The sequence below is a fragment of the Nanorana parkeri genome, unplaced genomic scaffold (assembly GCF_000935625.1).
Source record: "Nanorana parkeri isolate BGI_ZX_2015 unplaced genomic scaffold, ASM93562v1 scaffold1591, whole genome shotgun sequence".
Taxonomy (NCBI): domain Eukaryota; kingdom Metazoa; phylum Chordata; class Amphibia; order Anura; family Dicroglossidae; genus Nanorana; species Nanorana parkeri.
In genome coordinates this window covers 2,720-23,234 of record NW_017307859.1, presented here as the reverse complement: position 1 = coordinate 23,234, position 20,515 = coordinate 2,720, and the positions used below count along the sequence as shown (strand labels likewise).

Sequence of the window (20,515 nt, the reverse complement as noted above, 5' to 3'; positions counted from 1 at the left end):
TAGGAAACATTTCCGTGAGTGTTGGGCCCCTTACTGTTTAATCGATTTATAAATGACATAGAGTTGGGGATTAAAAGTACTATTTCTGTGTTTGCAGATGACACCAAATTATGTAGTGGAATACAGTCCTTACAGGATGTCTCGAACTTACAAGCAGATCTGAATGCACTGTATGATTGGGCATCTATTTTGCAAATGAGGTTTAATGTTGACAAATGTAAAGTTATGCACTTGGGGACTAAAAACATGCATGCGTCATACACTCTAAGGGGAGTATGTTTGGGGGAGTCAATGATGGAGAAAGATCTGGGTGTTCTGGTAGATCATAGACTCAATAATAGCATACAATGTCAAGCCGCAGTTTCTAAAGCAAGCAAAATACTTTCTTGTATTAAAAGAGGTATAGACTCCCTCCAGGGATAGAGACATAATCCTGCCCCTGTACAAAACATTAGAAAGACCTAATCTGGAATATGCAGTTCAGTTTTGGGCACCAGGTCACACAAAGGATGTTGTGGAACTAGAGAAAGTCTGGAAAGGATTCTTCACAGTTAGAGCTGTGAAAATGTGGAATAGGCTCCCCCAGGAGCTAGTTCTAGCTAGATCAGTTAATTGTTTTAAAAAACATCTGCATGTATTCTTAAATGCACAGAACATTACTGAATATTGAGTTCTTATAGGTATATTAGGCATCGGAGATTGTTGATCCAGGGAATATCCGATTGCCTTATGGGATCAGGAAGGAATTTTTTCCCCCTGGTGGAGCAAATTGAACCATGCTTTTATAGGGTTTTTTTTTTGCCTTCCTCCAGATCAACAGTGGGTAATTGTGGGCATAGCGTGCTGTTTAGGTTTTTCGTCTCTCTTTTTTTCTTCATAGCTCTATAGGTTGAACTCAATGGACGTGTCTTTTTTCAACCTGACTAACTACGTTTATATACGCATGTAAACTGATGTTCAACCTTAAACCAAGAACCTACTCTACAGACAGACTGAAAGTTGTACCACCATATCTTATTTAAGGGGAGAGCCTCAGGCTTGGGCAAACACATTTCTTGAAAAGGATGATGCTATACTTGACTCTTTCAGTAACTTTTGTTCGACAATGTCCTAGTTATATGATGATCCCAGCAAACAACTGTCTGCAGAAAATGTTATACTGTACGTTCTTTAAAACAAAGTAAAAGACCTGCAGAATTTAAACGCTGGGCAACAAACTGAATGGAATTACATCAGTGTAAGGAATCAGTTCAGATTGGGACTCTTAGAAGCTGTAAAAGATGAGCTTGCCAGAACAGAACTATCTCCTACACTGCGCTTATCCAACTTTCTATATATATAGACAGGAGACTAAGAGAAAGTCGAGCAGAAAAAGCATCTGATATCAGTTCATTTCCACAAGGATCCTTCATCACTGTTATAGAATTTCCCATGGAAGGTTGTGCAGTATGTGGCCCTCTCACTCAGGCAGAAAAATTGAGAAGGAGGAATCAACATCTCTGCATGTACTGTGGGGTATTGTCCTCTACTCAAGAAAAGGAACAGCGGTCTGTCAAAGCTATTTGTAAATTTATAAACACTAATCTCTCCACAACTAATTATTTAATTTCCCTCTAATGGTGGACACTGGAGCCTGTGGAAATTGTATTGCCACACATATTGTTGCTAATAAAAAAACGTCCTAAACTTGAGAAACTCAATCTTGTTTCTATGCGTATCTGGGCCATTCACTCAGCAAACACAACCATTATTAGTAATTACAGAATGTAACCATACAGGATATTTAAGCTTTGATGTCATTACTTCCCCACATTTCTCTGTAATTCTAGGATTACCTTGGCTCCAACTACACAACCCTATTTTCCTTTGGGACCCTTTAAGTTTAAAATTCCAGTTACAATACTGTCATGGATCGGAACTCATAGGTATAAACTGGAGTCCGGTATGTGGACCCTTTCCACTACACTGGCAGGGACCCTCAGAGAAAAGGGTCCAAGCAGTGTAGGCTGAAGCCTCCCAGAGCTGGAGTACAAGCAGGGGAACTGAATGAGGCAGTGGAAGTCAGCTAAATCTGGAAGTTCAAATACAAGGCAGGGTGCTTCAATGCGGAGTAGGTGGCATGGGATGCTGAGTAGGTGGCAGGGGTTCCCCAGGATGTGGAATCTAAGAGCCAGACGGTATTCGCCAGAGCTCCTGATGGTGGAGATGGGCTTGGCTGCGTGCTGACCCCAGGTCACAATCCCTAGGTCCACCCAACTCACCTAACAGGTACAGGGTACAAATCAAAGGTTAGGAACAGGCTGAAGACTTCCAGGGACCAAGCGAAGTACAGCGTAGACTGTAGACAGGGATTTCCAAGGACAAAAGGGAAGCAGAGGGCAGCCTGTAGACAGGGATTTCCAAGGACAAAAGGGAAGCACAGGGCAGCCGGTAGACAGGGATTTCCAAGGACAAAAGAGAGCACTGGGCAGCCAGTAGACAGGGATTTCCAAGGACAAGCCAAAGGTTCGGTACACGGGAAAACTTCCAGGAATTCACGGTAAAGCACAAATGGGGGACTCGGCAACTAGCTTAGGAAAGGGTTGCTCGGGCAGCGAGCCGTTCGCTGCCCTGAGTTTAAATAGAGACAGGAAGAGAGAGGATCCACAGGATTGGCTACAAGCAGACTGCACTGATTGGCTGAGAAGCTGCATAAGAAACAGCAGGAAAGGTCGGCCGACGCCTAAAGCTTGCAGACAGGTGCAAGTGTGAGTCAGGTTTAGAGCGCATGTCTGGAGGACTACAAGCACCAGCACAGCCCTACATGTCTGCAGTACCATGGGTAAGAGGTATGCATATCCTTGTAGAACTACAAGTAACAGCTCAGCTGCAAGTCTGCAGCTGAACTGTGACAAATACAGTTTAGAAACTTGTTATATTTCTACTAGTGATGGGCTCGAACATCGGCAGTTCGTGTGTTCGGCACTGCACAATAGTGAAGCCCTGAATGGCTAAAGCCTTGCATCTGACCACAGGTCAAGGGCAAGACTTTGCCCAATCAGTGCCCAGTACTCTCTCTAAGATGACTTATCATGTCTCACCTGTCAGATGCCCTACAACTGTAAACAGTTTGGCGGAGCTAGCTGTCACTGCTAGCTCCACCCAATTGTTTATATGTTGCCGGCATCTGTCCAATCAAAATGACATTATGCGGCGGGAATTCACCACGAGCGGACGGGATGGTGGTCGTTGTTTTTGTCAAAATTATTTCTATTTACTTTTTATTGTTTTATTTTTTTTTTGTTGAGTTGTCGCCATCGCGTACAATGCTGGACATCGTGATTGACCCTGGATTAGGTGGGTGGATCAATTTTTTTTTTAAATAAAAGACGTCAAAAACTTGTCTTTTGTTGTTTTTCCAAATGAAGGATTTTTAAAAAAGTCTGGCCTCATTTTTTACAATTCTATTTAACCCTTTATTAAATGGGTAGGGGTACAAGTATCCCTTACACATTCACAAGGGGGGGGGGCACATCTGGGTGCCTCTTTATTAAAGGGGTACCCTGATGTGAATACGCACCCTGCCTGCACCCTCACAACCAATGCCCCAGGGCTTGTGGGGAAGAGGCCCTTGTCCCCATTAGCACGGGAACCCCGGTACCCCACACACTTTTTTTTTCCATTAACCCCATGATTTACTGGAAAAGTTACAAACTGCAAAGATTTACACACAACTTGTTTTAAAAGGTGCATTTAATCTCATCCGTATAAGAGCAGGTGATGAATGGACAGCTTTCCGCACCTGATATGGGTTATTTGAAAACTTGGTAATGCCCTTTGAGCTCTGTAACATCCCTGCAACATTCCAATATTTCATTAACAATATCTTCAGAGATTTGCTGGACTTGTGCATTGTGATTTATCTCAATGACATACTTAATTATTCCAACAGTCTGTCAGAGCACCGTAAACATGTGAGGTGCATACTATCAAGCCTTTGCGTACAAAAGCTCTACGTTAGGCTTGAAACGTGCATTTTTGAAGGCAAAACCATTCCTTTTTTGGTGTAAAATTGTTTTGGATAAAGGGATTCAAATGGATCAAGGTAAGATAGAATGCATTTTGAACTGGCCATGACCACATACCAGAAAGGCTGTGCAGCGATTCTTAGGGTTTTACAACTTCTACGGAATTTGTTTCTTCTACAGAAGTTCTAAATCAAAATTTTGTTGGAACTCCCAGGCACAACATGCTTTTGATGTACTGAAATTGTGTTTCACTACTGCCCCAATACTTAATTTACCTGATCCTACTCTACAATTGTCAGGATCCAGAGCACCCCCAGGTTGCGCTGGAGCCAGGTCCTGCAGTTCCTGTGCTCGCCTGCGGGTGTCTCCAGCAGCCAGGAACTGTCAGGGACCAGACCACCACTGGGTGGTGCTGGGACCTGCAGCTTCAGTACTCACCTGTGGTTGTGCCCCAGGTGTGAGTGATCATTCCATCACCTGGTACTTCCTGGGAGGGTATTTAGGCCCTCCCTGCAGTCAGGAAGCTGGCTCAGTATTGCGTCGCCTGCACCTGACTGACTCCCATGTCCTGTGCCTTGGAACCTGAACCCTGAAAGCCTGTCACTGACCCGGCTTGTTACCTGACCACTCTTCTTGGATCCTGTTCCTGTACCGCGCTGCCCTCCTGTTAACGACCTGGCTTGTTACCTGACCACTCTTCCTGTATCCTGAGGCCTGCTGTCTATCTGCAGTCCTGTTACCCCTCCTTGTTGCTGTTCCCCCTGGCTGTAGGTGTGTTTGTTCCAACCGTGGTTTTTGTTGTTTCACTGCTAAACCTGTGGGGGGGTTGATGGGGTTTGTAGTTTTGCTTGCTGTGTACAAATAAACTGTGTGCATATAACCCTATCCAGTGTTGGCATATTAATTTGGTCATCCTGTGTGGGTACCTGCATGTGGTGTGAGGACGCCTGTGCATTGTACCCTGACAGAATACTGAACCCCACCGACCAAATTGACCACACAGGGACCTGCAGGCTTTTGGGTTTTTTTTGTTTTCCCTTGCTACTGTCGAGATGGATCTCGAGGGGATATATTATTATGCGCTCCTGGTATCCGAGGAGCCGCAGCACTGCCGTCAGTTGTTTCATGGCTTCCCCAGAGCACACCTGTTGGAATACATCCGGAGGGCTCACGGTTTTATGGATCAGACTGGTTGTCCTTTTGAGGATATCCAACCCTTAATCACTATATGTAGCGAACTAGCTCTGAGTGGTGATGGCGGTGATGACTTCTCACCTCCATTTACCTTGACACAGGTTATGTCGCTGGTGTGGTTATTAGAGGACGATCCTACTGGGTTAATTGGATATTACTCTGAATGTTCACGGGAGACCTTGTTGGAATGTATTGAGGCGGTTCAGTCCCTTATTGACCAGGGGGTCTGTGTGGGAACCTTTGCCCAACCCCTGCTCCTGAGGTGGTCTGACATATGTTCTAGGCAGTCTAGCCCCCTTTCCAAAGCCCGATTGGGGTTAACAATGTTGCCCATGACAACCGCAGGGACTTTTGTTATTCCTGATGAACAAATCCGCTCCCAGTTTCCCGTAGCAACAGGGCCTGTCTGCCATTAAGTTACACCTGTTCCCAATGCAGCCCAGCAAGAACCCGCATGTCTCTTAGCCGAGTATCGGTCAGAAGCTGAAAGGCTCGAAGAATGGACCAATTGTTCGGATGATGAGGATTGGAGTGACTGCTCTGAGGATGAGACTGTGGATGACCATTTTAGATACTCAGGGTTCGTTCCAGTCCTGCCGCCTCCTGTTCCAGTCCAGCCGCCTCCCGTCCCTGTTAGAGACGATCCCGTTCCTGTTGGAGACGATCAGGTTCCAGTCCCAGCCGCTCCAGTTCCAGCCGCCTCTGATCCGGTTCCAGGCGATCTCGTTCCCGTTCGGGACGATCCGGTTCCAGCCGATCATGTTCCAGCCGATCATGTTCCGGACGACCTGAGGCCTGCTTCGGCTTCTGGGCCACTCGAGCTTGCTTTACAGTCAACTTCAAGGCAGCCTACCCCGGCACAAGGCCCTTCCTCCCTTGGACTTCCCTTACACACGGCCCTCCATGCTATCCCGAGGGGTTCCCTTCACCTTTTGGACAGACTTGCCCATTCAAGCCAGTGGGGTCTTCGCCCATTTCTTAAGACTCCTTGCCCTCTGGCCTCCGCTATAGTTTTGGAGGATACCGCATGTCCTGAATCCCCATATCAACCCCGATGATCCCGTGCCTGCTGCCCAGCTCCTGGTCTCTGACGATCCTGCGCCTAATGCCCGGCTCCTGGTCTCTGACGATCCTGTGCCTGATGCCAGGCTCCTGGTCTCTGACGATCCTGTGCTTGATGCCGGGCTCCTGGTCCCTGATGATCCTGTACCTGATGCCCAGCTCTTCGCCTCCGCTGATCCGGTGCCTGCTGCCCAGCTCTTCGCCTCCGCTGATCTGGTGCCTGCTGCCCAGCTCTTCGCCTCCGCTGATCTGGTGCCTGCTGCCCAGCTCTTTGCTTCTAGTCCTGGTGCCGAGATGATGCCCCTTGCAGCCGAGGGACCTGGGGATTGGGACATCTACCTCAAGTGGGGTGATCATGTGCGCAAGCCCGGGCCTGGTAGTGGTGATATCCTGGGGAACAGGGGAGTTCCATTTGAACACCCCTTGCTTCCAAAGGGTCTCACTACGTTCCCTGAAGTATGTGGTGACCTGGGTCGGGTGGCCACAGCTTTGAACGCGCTGTCGGTCCTAGTGACATCCCCCTTGTTTCATTGTGGTGGTCTGCCCGCTGAAACCCAGGCTCCTCAGTGCTGGGGTGTGTGCCCTGCGGAACCCTGGTACCCATGGCCTTTCTGTTGGGTCTTCTGCTGGCCTGTGGAGACTTCCGCCGGATCCGGGTGGTGGACTGCTCGGCCTGATGCCTGACCCTGGCGGGGGGGGGGCTCGGCCAGTCCCTGAACTTTGGCCCTGGGGCATATGGTGGACTTGGCGGCCTTGCAGGCTTTCCGTGCCCTTGGACTTTGGGGATGCGGATGGACTTTGTGGGAGCGTCCGGAGTCCGCTCCTTGAGGGGGGTACTGTGAGGATCCAGAGCACCCCCAGGTGGCGTTGGAGCCAGGTCCTGCAGTTCCTGTGCTCACCTGCGGGTGTCTCCAGCAGCCAGGAACTGTCAGGGACGAGACCACCACTGAGTGGTGCTGGGATCTGCAGCTCCAGTACTCACCTGTGGGTGTGCCCCAGCTGTGAGTGATCATTCCATCACCTGGTACTTCCTGGGAGGGTATTTAGGCCCTCCCTGCAGTCAGGAAGCTGGCTCAGTATTGCTTTGCCTGCACCTGACTGACTCCCATGTCCTGTGCCTTGGAACCCGAACCCTGCTACCTATCTGCAAACCTGTCACTGACCCGGCTTGTTACCTGACCACTCTTTTTGGATCCTGTTCCTGTACCGCACTGCCCTCCTGTTAACGACCTGGCTGGTTACAAATAAACTGTGTGCATATAACCCTATCCAGTGTGGGCATATTCATTTGGTCATCCTGCGTGGGTACCTGCATGTGGTGTGAGGACGCCTGTGCATGGTACCCTGACAACAATACATGCTCGAAGTGGATGCATCACATACTGCCTTTGGTGCTGTCTTATCTCAGAAGGAATCTTCAAGCCCCCTCTTCATCCTGTATAAGGATGACACATTATTTGATTGTCTTTACAAGGATAGATCTTACGATTGGCACATGATCCACCCCTTGCAGGACACCCTGGTATCACAAAAACCCTCAACCTACTCTGCCAGCACTTTTGGTGGTCCCAGATGTGCAATACTGTTCAGAATTATGTTAATTCCTGCTTAGTTTGTGCCCTTTCAAAGAATGACTCAAGACTACCATTCTGTCTCGCATCAGCGTGTTGCCGTCTCCAGACAGCATTTTTGTTCCTGCTCGGGCAGGAAAGACCCGCTGGTTTTTACAGCCGTTAATGGCTGTTTCACATACAACCGATCAGCGGCTCTATATCCGCCGATAGGTTGTATGGCGTGATTTTTTCCGCCCGCCCCCCTCGAGTGCCGCCCCCCCTGACCCCTCACCTTCAATCCCGGGATCCGCTAGCCCATCTGCAGCCCGGGAGGGCGTCAGGAGGAGAAGGGAGATCAGCTCCTTGCTGATCTCCCTCCGTGCTGTGAATGCAGAAGTGATGAGTATAACAGGATCTCAACTGCGGATCAGGAGTACCACTTGAATACATATATCTTGTAAGAAAGTCACTGGTCTGTGATCAATATTGGCAATAAACGCGGTTTTATTGCATATGACATAAAAAGTTTATATTTATCAACAGGGTACATTTTCCCTTTTTAACCCCTTTGTGACTGACGACGTACAGTGTACGTCGCCGACTTGAAATTTTGAGCCCTGTATATATTTATGTATATATTTATGTATATATATATATACGCTCACATATTGCCTCAATAGATTTGAAAGTGACCGAACGCATACCGTCGCTCGCTCACTTCTCGATCATCTTCTTACAGAGAGCCACAGGGATTCCCCCTCCCCGCCCCTATCCTCCAGCGGTGAGTGGAGGAATGGATGGGGGAGGGGGCAGGCACAGCTGGCTCTGCCCCTCGATAGGCAGAGCCAGCTGTCATTCACGCAGCTGGGTGGATCTCGACAGCATTGTCAGGATCCGTCCCGGCTGGGGCGGTCTCAGTATATCGAGAGTTGTAGCTCGCAATATACTGAGCTTTGGGTCACGGGAGGAGGTTAGTATATGTCCTCCCGTGACCCTTAAGAGAACTATGGGGAAAAACACGTACCCCATAGTTCTCTTTTAAACTTCCTGGCGGTAATCCAGAGTGTGGCTCTGGGTTAATTTTCAGTACCAAAAGTGGTAACCCCGAGCCACACTCGGGATTACACTGCATCACTTACCTTGTCCATGAGCCCCGCTGTGTCCTCCGGCCGATGCATCTGTCCTCCGGGTTCCGTCCCTTGGGAGCACCCGCATCACAGTGGGCGGAACCGGCGGGAAATGTAAAAGTAAAAGAAGAGAAAAAAACCCTGAGATAATCAGACCGTCCGGGAGGTTAAATTGCATGGGGTCTCAAGCCACAGTACTTCAGATAGGGGATCACAATGAATCTCACATATTTGAAGAGCACTCTGTCTAGAATTCCATGTTGACCATTGCCTCTCAACTGCTTATCACCCGCAAACAAACGGGCAAGCAGAAATAATTAATTGTTTCTTGGAGCAGTATCTGCGTTGTTACTGCACTCACCTTCAAGATGATTGGGATCAATTACTCTCCTTAGCAGAATTTTCCTACAACAGCTCCCTTAGTTGTACTACTAACCAAATGCCCTTCTTTTCAAATTATAGATTCCATCCAACTTTTCTGCCAGCTCATCTAATTCCACCCAATAACCCTGCCACAGATAATTATTTACACAGAGTCCATGAAGAACTCAAAAGGAATATTAGAAATGCTCAAATCAGACAAAAATGCTATTATGATCTCAGATGAAGGGTACCACTACCTTATCAGATTGGAGATTTGGTCTGGCTTTCTACCAAATATTTAAATCTTAGAACGCCTTCTAAAAAATTGAGTGCTCTGTTCTTGGGTCCATTCCCTATACAAGCTATTATAAACCAATCTGCAGTCCGGCTGAAGTTACCAGATGACCTTAAGTATCACTCTACATTTCACATGTGCTGATTAACCAGTTGACATCCGCGGTGTTAAACCCCCTTCCCATCCAGGCCATTTTTCAGTATTCAGCGCTGCGGTACTTTGACTGACATTTATTCCGTCATGCAGCGCTGTACTGAAATGAATTTTATACCCTTTTTTGGGGACAGATAGAGCTTTCTTTTGGTGGTATTTATTCACCACTGTGGTTTTTATTTTTTTTACTATATTAAGGAAAATTACTGAATTTTTAAAAAAAAAAACAGTTTCCCCTATATTAAATGATAAAACATTTATTATTGCCCAATTTTTTGGTAAAATATAAAAGACGGGGTCACGTCGGGTAAAAAGACACCAAACATGTCAAGCCTTAAAATTGCGTGCGCGAAACCTCAAAAAACGATAATACCCAAAATTGGCCATAGGCGACGCTTTAAAAGCTGTTACCGCTCATCAGTTTAGTGTTATCAGTGATTGATGGCCCTAAAATGATTGCTCTCACTGCGACGTTCGCGGCGATATGTAACATGTGTAGCGCAATTGTAATTTTTGCGCGCTGGGGCACCGGACGCGTATTTACGTTTATAGGCGCGTAAACGTGGGGGTGGGGGAGTTAAACATTTTGGGGGGGTTTTTTCCCCTTTTTTTATATGTGGCTTTTATTTTATTTTATTTTTTTATGTGTTACTTTTCTTTTTTTTTATTTATATTTTTTTTTTTGCACTTATTGTTATTGCTATTATATAGGGGGATAACAACCCCCTATATAATAGCAAAGGCACACTGACAGGTCCTCTTTATGGAGATATTAGGGGTCTCTAGGACCCCTAATATCACCTATGGACCCCAAAAGAAGCTGATAAAGCAGAGATCTGCTTTATCAGCTTCTTCTCTCTCCAGATGACTGACAGGTGAATGCGGAAGTGATGTAACACACATCACTTCTGCATTCACAGCCCGGACGGGGATCAGCAAGGAGCTGATCTCCCGTCCTCCTCCTCCTGACGCCCTCGGAGCCGGTCCCGGGATCCAAGATGGGGCAGCGGATCCCGGGAATCAAGGTGAGGGGTCAGGGGGAAAAAAAAAAAAAAAAAAAAAACCGGAAGCGCCGAGCGGGCGCGGGGGGGGGGGGGATGGGAGCCGCGAACGAGCACATATAGGCGATCGGCGGGCTATGGACCCGCTGATCGCCTATATGTCAAACACCCGGTAACGGGTGTGTTTAATGGTCGGGTCTTTTCTGCCCGTGCGTGCCCGCTAGGGGGCGCGCGCGAGCAGAAAATAATTGCTGTCTGGAGACGGCAACCCGCAAATGCAGCAGTGCCGTCCGTCCGTTTTTTTACTACGGGCGGACGGCAAGAGGTTAAAGTTGTACAAACAAAATAACTTCCCGAATCATTCACCGCCACCTCCTCCACCTGTTATTGTAGATCGACAAGAAGAATGTGAGGTGCAAGATATTATTGATTCTAGGTTGCACAGAAACAAGCTACAGTATTTGATACACTGGAAATCTTATGGCCCTCAGGAAAATTCTTGGGAAGTTGCCTCCAATGTACATGCACCTAAACTTGTTAAAAAATTCCATCTTCAGTATTCTCATAAACCAGCCAAATCATCAACACACGGAGTGGGTTCTTTGTAGGGGGGTACTGTAATTTACTTGCCTTTCCTCAAAACCGGCTCCAGCCCCGCCTTCTGTGTCAGTTTAAGCCGTGGGATTTATTTTCCCAGTGTTAGTGCAATGAACATGCTAGCAGACAGCAGTTGAAACCACTCTCCATCCTGAAGCTTGTAACTACTTGTAATTGCTCTCCATCCCAAAGTTCTTGCAACTTTGTAATACTTTTCATCCTTAAGTATCCGCAACCCTGTATTCACTCTCTATCTTGTAGTATGTTGCTGCTTTGTATCCAGGGCCAGACTGACCATTCGGGCAGTAGGGCACTGCCTGAGGGCCCGTGGCCGTCAGGGGGCCCATCATTGACACCCCCGCCCGCCGCCTCTGCACACGGCGCACGCTTTAGATGTGGCTCTGTAATTGGCGGCCGCTCGCTCCTCAAGGGGGGCCTCAGGAGGCCTCAGCGGGCGGCCCTCTACAATGTCTGATTAGAGGGCCGCGCAAGGCTGGCTGGATCAGGCAGACGTGGCCCTCTAATCAGGCATTGTAGAGGGCTGCCCACTGGGGCCTCCCGAGGACCCCCTTGAGGAGCGAGTGGCCGCTAATTACAGAGCCGCAACTGATGCGGGCTGGCCGGGTGCAGGTGGCAGAGAGGTGTGGGGAGGGAGCCACTGCAGCTGTGGCCACAGCAGACCCCCCACAACAAGAGTCCAGGGAGCCCCCACTGACCACCAGGGTAAGGTGACAACATTTTTAAACATAAAATACAAAATATAATTTTTTAATACTCACCTGATCCCTAGATCCACCGACAAGTGCAGCCTCCCATCTCCCGCGCTGTCAGAAGCTGCATACAGAGTGTGCCGGTTACTATTTAAACCAGAGAAGATATGCTATTAGCATAGCGGGAGCTATGCAAAGTACGCCGCCGGCTTCCCCGCTATGCTAATAGCGCATCTTCTCAGAAGCCTATCTTCTACAGCGCCCGCTGGTTTAAACAGTAACCAACACGCTCTGTATGCAGCTTCTGAGAAGTTACGCTATTAGCGTAACGGGAGCTATGGAAAATACGCAGCCGGCTTCCCCGCTACGGTAATAGTGTATCTTCTCAGAAACTGCATACAGCGCGCCAGTTTAAGTAGTAACCAGCACGCTCTGTATGCAGCTTCTGACAGCGTGGGAGATGGGAGGCTGTGCATGTTGGTGGATCCAGGGATCAGCTAAGTATTAAAAAAATAATATATGTTTTATTTTATGTTCCCAGGGACATTTCCGGGACATAATTTGTCTGGGGACAGTCTCCTCAATCCGAGGACTGTCCCCAGAAATCGGGGACGAATGGTCACCCTACACCAGGGAGCCCTCACTATCCACCAGGGAGGCACCACAGAGCCCCCACTAACCACCAGAGAGCCCCCTCTGGCCACAGTGGAGCCCCCACTACCCACATGGGAGCTACCACAGAGACCCCACTAATTATCAGGGAGCCCCCACTGGCCACCACAGATCCCGCCCTGACCAACAGAGAGCCTGCACTGACCACCTGACAGTCCGCATTGGCCACCTGAGAGCCTACTTAGGGAGCCACCACTGCTGCACCCACACGCACCTGTGAACTCTCTGGACCCCTGGTGAGAGCCAGCACAGCCCAGCTGAGAGCTCACACTGGCCACCTGAGAGCCCACAGAACCTCCTGAGAGCCTGGAGACATCAGGTGGCAACACAGAGTATGTAGCTTCATGTTATTCTGCATTGCTGTAATATGTATTGCTGGGACTTGTAGTCCTCTATAGCTGATGCCATTCTGCATTGCTGTATAATGGTATTGCTGGGAATTGTAGTTCTCTATAGCCAATGCCATTTTGCATTGCTGTACAATGTATTTCTGAGATTTATAGTCCTCTATAGCTGGTGGTATTATTCTGCATTGCTGTATAATGTGCTGAGATTTATAGTCCCTCTACAGCTTGGAGTTAGTGGCAGAACAACCAGGGTCGCAGCAGTCATGCACGTGCACAGAACTGACGAGGCATCCCTCCACTACTGGTGTGCTATAATTTTCCTCAACCCATAACTGTATCTGCCGCGTCTCTTCCAAGTGTGCATGTCATGAAGAGAGGGGGTCATGAATACAGCTGATTCAGATGACACGGCTAGAAAATGTACAGGGTCAAGAAAAATTATGGAACACTGACTTTGACACTGTCCGGCTCCTCCCACTATCCTCCCACAGCTCACAGCCCAGAAGCATGGACAGCCAGCGGCGGTCTATAGTGGGTGAGAGTGCCTAAGTACCAGACATGGAGCGGAGTAAGGCCAGAACCATGTAGGGAGCCCAGTGGGAGGAGAACACCATCCCCCAGCCAGTCACCCCTTTCATGGACTTACTAGTGAGTCCTCACATCACCCGACCATTCACACTAGCATTACATGGGTGGCAAAAGTGGCAGGCAGAGCGGGAGGGGGGCCAAGTTGCTGCACTCTGGGTTGTACTTGCCCCCTGGGCTAAAAGCTGCCAGTCAGCCCCTGCTGTATTCCGCACCTGCCGGGCGCCGAGAGCTGATTTAATTGCGGATGGCATCGGCACCCGGCGGTTGCGGTATTCAGGATTGTGGGCGGCGTTGGACCGTGGGGCACATATGCTATCTGCAATTAAATCAGCTCTCGGCACCCAGCGGTTGCGACATGCAAGCCGGACAGCAACCGATGCCCAAGGCTGAATAGGGGTCTGATGCTGGCAAAGATCCCCCCACTCCAGTGTCGGGCCCCTATTCAGCTCAAGGCTGCTGTCCTCTTTCATTACAAAAGTAAAGACCCACAGAGTGTCTCTGCAAATGGTTCCCAGTGCGTGTCTCTGCAAATGGTCCGTCTGCCACTCAACTCCCCCACCCATCTGCAGCTGCTTTAAAACAGTTACCTTTCCACTCCAGCAGCTGTGCTCTGCTTCTGCCTTGCTCTGTGCTTCAGCCTTCTAAAAGAAAGCTCTGCTCTTTGGGGGGGGGGAAATATCTTCCTGCACGTACACAGGAACATGCCAATTGTACAGGAGGGGGCCGGGACTGTACGAATTTCTCTGTAAATATTAATCTATAGTAAAAATTGCTTGGTTGGAACCTGTGCCCCACTACCCCCCCTCTCACATTAGTACTAACCTTACCCACCTGATGGCAGCCCTGCATGTATACCTTCAAATAACCCTTTTTTAAAGTACTGCTAACCCACTTACAAAAGGAAATCACTTAGTACACAGGTAGTATATAATCACTTATTGTTATTATACAGGATTTATATAGCGCCAACAGTTTGTGCAGCGCTTTACAATATAAAGATGCCCATACACAGCGCGATTCTCGTACGAGAATCGCGGGAAATCCTGCGATCTTACGAGAATCGTGCAGTGTGAATGAAGACGTGCGACCGTTTCTACCGTACGGTCGCGCGTCTTTTGTCTAAGGAGCATGCTAGAAAACCAGCCGAAAATCGTACGATTTTCGGCTGGTTTGAATGATGCTCGGGAGACAAATGCTGAACGGGCCGGTGTGCGCACGCGCACACTGCCCATTCAGCATTGCAGTCATCGGAAGCCCGCCCCTCAGGGGGGCGGGCTTGCGATGATCGCAAGTACGATCTGCCTGTCCAAGATGGGCAGATCGTACGTTTTTAAAATTACTTTACAACCATCGCAAGACTAAGGTCTTGCGATGGTTGTAAAGTGTATGGCCACCTTAAGGAAGACATTACAGTTTAGAGTACAAAACAAGACAATACAAGATACATTCAGAATAAACAACTCTGATTAAAATGCAATCAATGGGTTGGCAATGATCTTTGAAGCTCCTCAAATTGATGGCATTGGCAAGCCCAAAGCCCATTGACACAAGTCCTATAGAAACGTCATATATAACTACCCTGCTAGTTTCATACAAAACGTAATTTTCCATCATGCTGTGCAATAGCCTGATTGACTGGAATGTGTTAGTGGGAGACAGAGGGCAGGGCTAGGTGTGGTTTAGTGGGTGGGGCCAGGCAGGGCTAGGTGTGGTCTTGCAGGTGGGGATAAGTGGAGCTAGGCTTGGTCTACCATTGACTGGCAAGCAAGGAGCTTGCTTATCAGTGATGACTAGGATTAAAGCACAGCACACCATGATATCACTGTCTAAGCTGTAGTTCTAGGGAACATAGCCAATGCAATAATAGCAATGCTGCTGCCTTTATGATTAATGAACTGCAGCCATTGCCACCTGAATATAGGAAGTGGGGTTAGAGCCTTGCTGATATAGAGCTCAAAGGTACCTTATTGACATTGTAGCACCCTTTGCTGTGTCACTAATACATTTAGTGTATATCTGGACTGTAATCAGTCTGGATGCTGATTGCTCTGAGTTCTGCTGGATTCTCTGAGTCTGGTGGATTGATTGTTTTCCCCTACTGCTGGGTTGGGGACTCAGCATACACTGAGGAAGGATCCATCCTCAGACTGTGACTATGCATCTGACTCTGACCAATCTCTGAGCTGGGCTCAGAGGTATGGCTGAAGAAAGGTGATAAAAGATTTGGGGACACCTTCCAGAACTCTCTCTCTCCCCCGGGGCCCTCCCTGAGAGGAGGTATGTGTGCTACAGGATGCCTGCCCCAGGCCTCAGCATGTGGCAGATGCTGGGGGCCTAGAGGCCTAAGATACTAGAGGATGTCTGGTCTAGGCCTCAGCATGTGGCAGATACTGGGGTCCCAGAGAACTTAAATGCTACTGGAAAGGAACCTGATGGAAGCTGGGCTAGAGGTGGAATCTGCTTATGGAAGAGTGTCGCAGAGGAGCTGGTGAGAGCTACTGTCTGGACCCTGTAAGAGATCCCTCACCCTAATCTCAGGTACTATACAGAAGAGAAGCCAGTTGGTGCACAACAAGTCCTGTGACAGTTCCCTCTCTCTCTCTCTCTCTCTCTGAAAGTCCTGGGCTATTCCTGGTTGTTCTCTGGTGCTACTACATGTTACTGGTCACTCCTATAGGACCTCATGCTACTGTTTCAAGCTATTGCTAAGGGAGAAGACATAGTCCTCTAAAATGTTACTCGGGTATCCGACAACCCTAACACTCTCTCCTAGTTGCTAATTTGCAATAACTGCTAAAAAGACCCTACAACTCGAGCCTGTTCTGGAGTGTCGTTGTTGCTGGAGCTGGGAAAGAGGGGTCGGTGGCTGGCAAAACAGGTAGCAGAGCTCTAGTTCATATACAATGGCTCCTTCGGCGGTGAGTGCTGCAACATTTTTAAGCAACTTAGTAAATATGATTAACACTACATACTATATCTTGTTATGCTGTATTATGTTTTTGATTTTTGACTATTGTTCTACTTTCATCTGCAATTTTTTTTTACAATGTGTATTACAATTTACTTTTTATTCCTAAAAGGTTACATTCGGGTATTTGAAATACCAGCTTCTGCCCGCCATTTGCATATTCAGGAAACTGATTCATCTCCTCACTATTTTGGTAAGTACAAAGGTATTTTGTGAGTTCCAGCAGATAAAGTCGTTCTCCAGTCAAAACATTTTAAGTGTTGAATAGTTTTGAAGGAACAAACAAACTTTTATCAAGTTACTATTGCTTTAGATGCCTGTGAAATGCTGTGAGGGATTAGGAAGATTTGATTGGTAATCACGCTGGGTTACTGGTTACTGATCTAATGATGGGAATGACCCTTGCACTTACACCACCGTAGCTATGCAATGGCAGAATAGTGTATCATAGTTTTCTTTTAATCATGTCCATGGTCTGTGTTACTGCAGAGATAATGTGATTGGCTGTACAGCCACCTAATAATAAATAGGCGGCCAAGCATACAGCCGAGCCCAGAGGAGGCAAGGAAAATGATCAAGAGTGGAGGAGGTTCAGAGCTTTTGAAATCACTGTACTGCTGCCAAGTGTAGAAGCAGATTGGGTTTTATTTGTCCTTGGTCTGCTTGCAATAGTGCTAGAATTTCAGAATGACAGAAATAACAAATGCAAATGAATACAAAAAGGGTCTGGTATCAATTGGGGTACGAATATGCATCCATAATGAAAATTCGTACATACTACCGCTAAGGAAAATTCAGATTTTGTCCAAATCCGAATCCTGAAACGATTTGACTTTTGGACCCAAATCCTGAAACACGTATTAACGAAAAATCTGTATAAAAACAAAACAATTTTTTTGCCAGTGCACATGTCTAGTTAGTGGCACGGGGATCCCTGATTTCTCCATAAGGAGGACCTGTCACTGCTATGACATATAGGGTTTGACAGCTACCCTATGATAGTAATAAATAGAGAATACACAGTAAATATGTATAAAATACTAAAACGTAATAAAGTAATTTTAAAAAGTCCCACTTTTCACATATACATACATATAATTTTGGATGGTTACAGTGTTAGCAATATTGATGAAAATGTATGTGGACATTTTGCAGTGATTACCTATCATCATGAATAGGCTGTAAACATCATGGAAAAAAAAAACTTTCAGCACACTGTAGTCTTTAAAAGATCACTCCATGTCTATACTGTATCTAACTTAAAGAAAATCTACACTGAGAGAAGTATGCATGCTTCTCATCTTTTCTTCTGAAAATGTTATATGTCTGACTGTCATGTTGACTTTTAGGCCACCTATACTCCTATCCATTGTGGTGCTTAGCATTAACATATAAGGGTTATATCACATGTTACCTTGCATTGTGTTACAGAAGCACATTTATTTGAATGGGCTGCTAACACAGCAGAACAGACAAAAAAAATGCTCTCCACTTATTTTTCCAATGCAGCACACTACAACACATGGCAGTGTATTTTCATACATTTAGGGTACATCAGGGTTCCATTGAAAATGAATGGCATTACAATGCACTAATGCATGTAATGTGTGTTGCAGTAACACCCACATTACCACAATGCATAGTTGTGAAGTCAACCTGAGTTAAATTACTGTCCCAGAACATCTATCCCAATCCAATGTCCTGACTTCACTAGATTCATGTTTGTTGTAGGGCAGTAATAAATACTTGGACAGGGAAGAAGTTTTAAGAATCCCAGGTTTGATCCAGGGTGAGAAAAAAAGGGTGGAGGATGCTCAGACGCACCAGCAAAATGGAAACAGGATCCTGCAGCTTGTGGGAATACCTGAATCTTCTGGTGGTCGGGGGTAACAAGAGTCAAAACCACAACAAGGAACACATATTTAGTCAGAAAGCACAACCAAGGTCAGGACAGGCAGACTACTATCAGGGTTAGGGCAAGTGAGGTTAGCGATTTAAATTAGGTACGTAGTGTAAAATGCAAAAAACACATAAACTAACAAGCATTTCAACAGAAAATCTGTGTCAAAATTGTTCTTAAAAAGATAGGTAAAACAATCAAGATGCATGTCGATGTTCTTGGCACATCCCTGCAGGTGCACAGGATACCAGAGCCTATAAAGTGGATACTTTTTTGGTGCTTGCACTGTGAAAGAAAGCATGCAATGTTGGAGGGCACAGCAGAGGATTCATGATATGGCAGGATATATACGTATGACAGACGCATCAGCCTACATTTATAATTATCTAAAAGTTGCAAGCAAACTAATTTTAAATTGTAAAACTATTTTCTGATTTGTTTGTCTGAGCGGACGTCTAGAGACGCCCGCTCAGATCGAGAGAGCTCCTGGCCGGCCGTTTTTTTACTACGGCCGGCCCGGAGGTAGTTAAACTGTTTTGCAGATTGTAGGAACTCATTAGTGTGGTATAGGCTTTGCCATGGGCCCACTCATGATGTTTATGCATTGTATTATGTTATGAATGAATGCATCTGATGCTACTAGCTAGGTATTTATGCATAAATTAATATTTAAAATTTGTGGTCATATATTTGTATTTCCTTTTGTCTAGCTATCCGAAATCAAGCAACTGGAAAATTAATCTTAAATTATGAAAATCATCAGGATTCAAAAGTATTTGTGAAAATGGGTATTGAATGGGATTATCGTAATAATGACAACCGAGAAACACTTCAGACCATCGGGCCTTTGCGATATCCAATTGCCGTCCTTGTAAGTTGGTATATGGTTTGTACAGTGGAAACACAAAAGTTGTGGCCAAGACCTGAGTAATAGGCACCACACCCCTAGAAAATTGATACAAAACAGATAGCAAAGACGGGGGTTTTTAGGTACTATATGACAAATCCAAACAACTAAGTATAGAAAAATATATATCTTTATTTTATAGTAATTAAAATGCAAAAAATAATAGGTAAAAACAGACCTCCAATATGATACCTTATGTGACCCCGTCTTTTATATTTTACCAAAAAATTGGGTAATAATACATGTTTTATCATTTAATATAGGGGAAACTGTTTTTTTTTTTTAAATTTCGGTAATTTTTCCTTAATATAGTAAAAAATAAAAACCCCAGTGGTGAATAAATACCACCAAAAGAAAGCTCTATCTGTCCCCAAAAATAAATGTCAGTCAAAGTACCGCAGCGCTGAATACTGAAAAATGGCCTGGATGGGAAGGGGGTTTAACACCGCGGATGTCAACTGGTTAAACATCACTCCACTCCATTTGACATCAAGGCAAGTAATACATAGATTGATAGTTTAATAAATAGGTTAAGCTCTGAGGAAGGGGGTTTGCCCCAGAAATGCATTGTGGTTATTCTAAGTGGGAGCCAGCTGGTCTGGTCCATGGAGCCAGTTGTTTCCAGTCCTTGGGTTATTTCTGCGGTTTATATGGTGTTTACATGGTGTCTGGATGCAGAGTGCCTTTGTATCTACATGCATATACACATCTATTGAGTATTTTTCACCACTTTTTAATATTGCTTAAACTTAACGTGCTTCGCAAGAAGAAGGCACCTCACTCTTTGTGTTTATTATTCATGCACTGGAATATTTCCCTGTCGGATGTGGTCAGGCAGCTGCTTCCCTTAGAGAAGACTATTTGCACGAAGAATAAATGTATCCACCATTAGCGCTGACTGGTGTGTGTGTGTGTGTATATATATATATATGTGTGTGTGTGTGTGTATGTATATGTGTATGTATATATATATATAACAATTCCCCACAAGTGAATAAAATATTGTGTAAAACTATAACATCACTTATTATAACAAATCAAAACATAAATTATTGTGAACCAGTGAAATGT

At 46.3% G+C, this 20,515-nt stretch overlaps 1 protein-coding gene across 1 annotated transcript in view; it reads left to right on the top strand.

Annotated features, from left to right (window-relative positions):
• Nucleotides 1-19,423, top strand: part of LOC108798945 (A disintegrin and metalloproteinase with thrombospondin motifs 2-like) — a gene marked incomplete at its 3' end in the record, with an annotated part of 345,605 nt that extends 326,182 nt beyond the window's left edge. The window contains exons 16-17 of the mRNA XM_018570755.1: nucleotides 16,750-16,830; nucleotides 19,248-19,423. Coding sequence (XP_018426257.1) covers nucleotides 16,750-16,830; nucleotides 19,248-19,423 — 257 coding nt within the window. The remainder of the gene's footprint in view (nucleotides 1-16,749; nucleotides 16,831-19,247) is intronic.
• Between the last annotated feature and the right edge of the window lie 1,092 nt (nucleotides 19,424-20,515).